The 6,832-nt window shown below is 40.9% G+C and overlaps 1 protein-coding gene across 1 annotated transcript; it reads left to right on the top strand.

Moving 5' to 3' along the window:
- The first annotated feature begins 217 nt into the window (after nucleotides 1-217).
- Nucleotides 218-6,585, top strand: slc5a7a (solute carrier family 5 member 7a). The gene is made up of 9 exons (XM_080488865.1): nucleotides 218-348; nucleotides 1,052-1,277; nucleotides 1,673-1,786; nucleotides 2,105-2,260; nucleotides 2,392-2,540; nucleotides 2,826-2,969; nucleotides 3,321-3,474; nucleotides 4,221-4,438; nucleotides 4,555-6,585. Exons 2-9 carry the CDS (start codon nucleotides 1,094-1,096, stop codon nucleotides 5,227-5,229), a joined length of 1,794 nt encoding a protein of 597 aa, XP_080344991.1. The 5' UTR covers nucleotides 218-348; nucleotides 1,052-1,093; the 3' UTR covers nucleotides 5,230-6,585.
- The last annotated feature ends 247 nt before the right edge of the window (nucleotides 6,586-6,832 follow it).

Below are 6,832 nucleotides of genomic sequence, written 5' to 3'. Positions count from 1 at the left end.
AAATTCCTGGCAGGCCCTTCAGTGATTGGGTGCTTAAGTTGCTACTCATGGAGTAGACTTTGTTTCATCCTCTTTCAGTCACATCAGCCATGCCGCCCTGTGACGTGTTTCGATGCAAGGTGCTTCATTACGAGGGACGTTTGGTCTCTCTGACGCGCGTCTCAGTCCTCTGACGGCACCTGCCCCCTTATAAGCCTCAGTAAGTCACCAGAGAGACCCTTACCAACGCTTCATCTGACTGTTCCTCTCAGTGCAGGACGACGAACTGCAAAAGGAACTTCATAAAACGTCTGATATGTTCACAATTTTCCTCCGGTGCCCACGCACATGACTCTTTTAACACTCAAGGTGAGTTTTCCAATTATTTATTATAAGTATATTTTTCAAGTTTTATGAAACAATTGTAATATGAAAGCAGTATTTCTCGTTTCTTTGAGTGTTCATGTTGACGAAGATAGTTTTTTCCTCTCCTTGTAAATCGCATAAGGCTCTTAGTTTCTATCGCGAATCGTGTGCGTAAAGGACATTTTACGCACGGGATTCATCACAAAGAATCGAGGAGACGATTGAAGAGAAACGGACTAAAACAGACAGTCAAGGACGTTGGATGTTTCAAAGTGGTTTTCACATATCTGACTTTTTCCCCCCGTTATGGTAAATTTTTAGGCAGATTGTTTTACTTTGATCAGTAATGGTGAAATTGTTTCTTTTCAATTAATTTTCAACTTATACTAGATTATGATGTTGCACAAATTCTGTTACAGCTTGCAATATATTTCAATATAAGTTACAATTTTACAGTGAGTCTTGCTTTAAGTGAGGAAAAAAAAAAATGCCCCCGAGCTTTTCCTAATTATAATTCTTTATTTTGTGGGTTTTATTTTTAATTTTTTGAATAATCAGTCAAGAGGAAACAAACATATTCTATATCTATTTCGCAAAAAAATAGATCACAATGTAGGCACTTATCACTTACCACCATTCCCTCGTTCATTGGTTTCAAAACCAAAAGTTGAATTGGCAAAATTGTCCCTTTTTTTCTCACGTGCAGGTCTTGATGCCGTCCCGCTCCTAGCAGTAGACCGCTGCGACAATGACCGTTCATGCGGAGGGGCTTGTGGCTATCGCGGTCTTCTATCTGCTGATCCTGTTCGTCGGTATCTGGGCGGCATGGAAGAACAAACACTCCGGGGAGGCAGAGGGCACAGACCGCAGCGAAACCATTATGGTCGGTGGGAGAGATATCGGACTGTTCGTGGGTGGATTCACCATGACAGGTGAGTCAAGTTGTTCTTTTGTTGAATGATGTTGTCATGAGCACTTTTGGGCCTTTTTTGTTTTTGTTTTTTTATATAAAGACATTCCCTCAACAGTCAACATTTTTTTTCTTAGAATGTCACCGCTAAAACAACGCCAAATGCCACTGTTATTACGTTTTATAAATGGATTTATGTATAGCTTTGATTCAGGTCAATACATTTCTAAATATTTAACAAATTTGAAAACAATTGAATTATATGACATATCAATATGTACAAGAAAAAAAGGGAAATAGAGAAGAAAAAAAACACGTTTGAATTTAAATAAATAAAATCAATTTTTAGTCTGTTGGTGGGTAATAATTATTTAAATAATTATCATGTTTAATCGAATTTGTTTGTATGTTTTGCAGCGACCTGGGTGGGAGGAGGATACATCAATGGCACAGCTGAGTATGTGTATCTTCCAGATTCTGGCTTGGCTTGGGCTCAAGCTCCCTTTGGATATGCGCTCAGCCTGGTCGTTGGTGAGTGGAGGAGGTTTCTCATCTTTAATATAGAATGTAATGACGCTGCAATGTCACATAATGACACTGAAAGAAAGTCCATATAATGACATACCAGCATCATTCGGATTGAAATGATTGGTGTCTTCTCTAACGAAACCGATACATGTGTCCTTTTGTCCAGCACATGAATCACGTCTTCCTACTTTAAATATAATTTAAAAGAATTCCTTAAATGTTTCCATTGAGATTTAGAATAATAAGTGTCTCTTGAACCAGACGCTCTGAGAAGTGGTCACCTTATTTGTCTGCCTGCCATGTGTCCACTCTTTGTCATAGGTGGTCTCTTCTTTGCTAAGCCCATGCGCTCACGAGGTTACGTCACCATGTTGGACCCATTCCAGCAGTTGTATGGGAAGCGTATGGGTGGGCTCCTCTTCATACCTGCCCTCATGGGGGAAATCTTCTGGTCTGCTGCCATCTTATCTGCACTAGGTGTGTTTAATTTCCTACTTGATTGAATATGAAAGATAGTTGTGATCATATGGGGCTCACACTTTGTTGGATGAAATGACACTGCAGCCGTAATAATGTTCTTCTATCTGTTCATCTGTTCATAATTGTAGGCGCTACCCTGAGCGTCATCGTTGACATCAACATTAAGATGTCAGTGGTTATCTCTGCACTCATTGCCATCTTTTACACCTTGGTTGGAGGTCTTTACTCTGTGGCCTACACGGATGTTGTCCAGCTGTTTTGTATTTTCATTGGCCTGGTAGGTTCATATGATTGTTACAACTCAATAATTTGTGGAGTGAGCCTGTGTCTTGAATAGATCTCTGCGTTTTATATTTCACAACACTGGCTGGACACGTGTTAAATCACAGAACTGTGGACGAAAGTAACAGACACTGTGAACATTTCTCAATGAACGATGTGTGAAAAATGTGGGGCTCAGTGAAATTGTCTGTCTCTCGTATAGTGCTGGAAGTAAATATCAGCATCAAACCTGTAAGTTTGTCCACTTCAGCTGTGTGCTTGTGCTCTTCTCTGTCCGCAGTGGATTAGTGTCCCTTTTGCTTTGACCAACCCTGCGGTGGCAGACATCACTGTTACTGCAGTGAAGCAGGTGTACCAGTCACCCTGGAGAGGCAGCATCACCAAGAGTGACACGTGGGTCTGGATCGACAACTTCTGCCTCCTGGTACGTACGAGCTGTTAGTCTCACACTTCTTGATGTGACAGTACGTTTTCTGTGAAGTTTACTGAATCAAAGGTGCAAGGCAGGGATGGCCATATAATGATATTTTGATATGTTTCTGTCCATGTTGTGCATCTTTTTTCAATTTCTCAGTAACTTTAGTTTCAGTATGTTCCACACAATATAGCAGCGGAACCCATCATTACTGCAACCCAAAGTGCCTGCAACTCTGAACTTTAAACAATCACAATATGTAGCACGCTTTTCTGTTCATGCAAGCAAGGTCAACTGATGACCACCATCTTGGAATTCGATTTGCAGAATATTATTTGCTGGCCTCTATCTGTGTTACAGATAATGGGAGGAATCCCATGGCAGGTGTATTTCCAGAGGGTCCTCTCAGCCTCCTCGGCCACTTACGCCCAGGTCCTCTCCTTCCTGGCTGCTTTCGGGTGCCTCGTCATGGCTGTGCCCTCCGTCCTCATCGGGGCCATCGGAGCCTCTACAGGTCAGAAACGCGTGAGCTTGATTATGCACAGTCTATGTTTTGGGCTGCTTGTTGTTTGTGTGTATTTGTTTGGGTGAGGGGGGGGGCTCCGGGTGGGTCTATGTTGCCCTTAGATCTGAGAGTGTCTGGTAAATAGCAGCTGGTTCACCTCATCTATAATGAAGCAGCAATCCATTTAATAACCATGCTGGTTGTGTAAATATTACATTAGAGGGAGGCAAGGGACCAAATTAGTGGTTTAAAATCCAGATTTTCAGGCATCAAATTCCTCAGAGAAGAGGTGAATACCTAACTCTGTTATGTCCTTTACTGAAAGATGAACTATCATGTCAAATATAAATCGGTATAAACATATCTACAATGTTATCGGTTTGGCTTAAATCTCAACCTTCTTTATTTATGCTATTTGTGAAGTATAAAGTTTTTGATCTTCAGGTATGTCCTGTTGAGTTGATGAAGACCAAATTTACAACACTAAGATACTGAATGGACAAAGTTTCATGGCAAACACACTTTCCATTCTTTAATTTATGATCAGACATGGAGGCACATGTGTGTATTGTAGTTTTAGCATGACTTTCAAGTTGTGTGTTGCGTGAGCAACAACATAGTGTTTATTTGTGCAACTTTTTCAGAATTTTAAGTGTGTGAACAGTGAATGAGGTTGTAGTTGTACAACTTCACAAAGTCTATTGTTTGTTACTTTACACGCTGGCTTGATTCTTTTTAATTTTTGATTTTCTCAGACTGGAACCAGACAAGTTATGGTGCTGTAGCCCCTAAAGACAGAGAACAAGCTGACATGATTCTACCCATCGTGCTCCAGCATCTTTGCCCCCCATTTGTCTCCTTTTTTGGCCTGGGTGCGGTGTCTGCAGCAGTCATGTCATCTGCCGATTCCTCCATCCTCTCAGCGAGCTCCATGTTTGCGAGGAACATCTACCAGCTTGCCTTCAGACAGTCAGTGAGTACAAGTGTTTGTGCTCATTCAGGCCAACAAATGGCTTTGCATTCTGTGCTGGTTTTAGTCTGGTTTTTAGATGTCACAGTCCTGCTTTCCACCCCTCTCTATCTCCCCAGGCGTCTGATCGTGAAATTGTGTGGGTGATGCGAATCACTATCTTTGTCTTCGGCGGTCTTGCCACCCTGATGGCGCTGGTAACCGGTACAGTTTACGGCCTCTGGTACTTGAGCTCAGATCTGGTTTACGTCATAATCTTCCCCCAGCTGCTCAGTGTGCTCTTCATCAAAGGAACCAACACGTATGGCTCGGTGGCGGCGTACCTGTTCGGCATGTTGTTGCGTATAGGTGGAGGTGAACCCTACCTACAGCTGCCGCCCTTCATTTATTACCCCGGATGGATGATTGAGCAGCGGAAACATCACATAACCGGAGAGCTGGAGGATGTTGTCATCCAAAAGTTTCCCTTTAAGACCGTCTCTATGTTGGCCTCCTTTCTGGGAAATGTTGCTTTCTCCTACCTGGCCAAGTACCTGTTTGAGAGTGGCAAGATTTCTCACAAATACGACTTTCTCGACGCAGTGGTGTCCAAGCACAGTGGAGAGATTATGGATAAGACGACACTTGTGACTCGTGGCAACAACATTGGGCTGTCGGAGATGGCGCCCGTCAAACCACGGCTGAGCGTGACCTTGGCGGCCGCCTTCACGCGCCGTGACACGCTGCCGACAGAGACGGTGGTGGAGGAGGAAGAGGAATCCAGCCCCGACTCCTCCCACCACGATGAGGAATGACAAAGTCAGGATCCAGTTAAGAAAAAAGAAAAGAAAAGAAAACATGGCACTTTGACTGAACTGCCAGAGAACCAAGAGACTACAAGCAAACATTCTTCCTTTGGACTACAAAGTACATCAACCTGCAGGATATATAGAGTAGCAGCTTGCTTCTATGTCCGGGCATGGAGCTGTGTTCCTGTGACGTAAAGCAACACACACACACACACACACACACACACACACACACACACACACACACACACACACACACACACACACACACACACACACACACATACACACGCAGTTAAAGATAGATTATTGTACTGAATATTCAACATATGTTGACTGGTTTAGAGATATACTGAAAGAAAACTTCAGCAGGATTATTAAAAAAATCCGACCAGAAGAATTGAGGTAATGATGCTGCGGTGGTACAATATCGAGTTAGAATTAGTAATGAAACAGATGAATAAGGTGACGTAGCTACAGCACAACCATCATTAGAGGCAGTGTAAATCACAATATATGTACCAGTCAAATAAAAGCAATAACACATACAAACACGTTAACATATGTACAGCTATTATAATAGAACTGCAGTTGTGAGAAGGCAAAATTAAAATACCTAATGTAACTAAATGATAGAAAACATTATATTTTATAACTTTTATGTGTCATTTGAGGCTAATTGATTTATTTCATGCACAATCAAATGTCCAGTACTCTTGCAATAGCAGGATTTTTGAAACAGATTATTAGGCAAAATCATAGTTCTCATGTTCATCATGGATCACTATTGAACTACATTTAACGACATTGTATCGAGAAGAAAACAATCCATGTGTCATGCTGAGTAGAAAAATATACAAGCAATAGAGATGGTATAGCCGATTCCAGCTAAATAGCTACTATTCTCATTAATATCACGTGTAGTTGCCATTTTAATCATAAGAATCGGTGTGAATTAGTGTTTAAACTTATCTTGTATTCAGCTGCCTTAAAAAAGATCACTACTAGAGATACTTTTATTTCCACAGTTCTGACTTCATTGTGGTCAGACTGTAGTGAACAAAGACTTGAACATGAATGTAACCTCCACAAAAGATCTGCATATAACAAATAGTGTACTTCGTCTGCTAGAGTTTTGTTTATGACTCACAAAATCTTAACATCTGCTGCTGAACAACATGGCGGCAGGTTCTGAATCAGATTTGTTGTTTGTCTTTAGCAGCAGTGTGCAGATTATTTCCGCTGTGACGTGTATGTTTGTATGACTATGGGGATAGAAAAATATATACAGTAAGGGTGGTAAATAATATTCAGATGATTTGAAAGAATGCTGTCTAAATGTTTATTTATTTTTGATGTCATAAAATGAAACAATAAAAAAGAAAATAATAAAGGAAAAGATTCTACTTTTGTTAGAAAATAACATACGCTTTCACTTCATTTTGAGTGTGGATGAAATTGTTTGTGGCGAAATTTAAAAAACTACATTTTGTTGAGTGTTTTTATTATATATATTGAAGGATTGTGTAAAAAAAAAAATCTCTGAAATGTTGGTTAATAATTTGAGACTGCTTTAGTGTTTCTGGATCCAAACGAAAGTGATTTGTCA

Source organism: Lipophrys pholis, assembly GCF_963383615.2.
Source record: "Lipophrys pholis genome assembly, chromosome: 2".
NCBI lineage: Eukaryota > Metazoa > Chordata > Actinopteri > Blenniiformes > Blenniidae > Lipophrys > Lipophrys pholis.
Note: the sequence above shows the minus strand (reverse complement) of the source record. Positions and strands in the feature narration are given on the sequence as shown.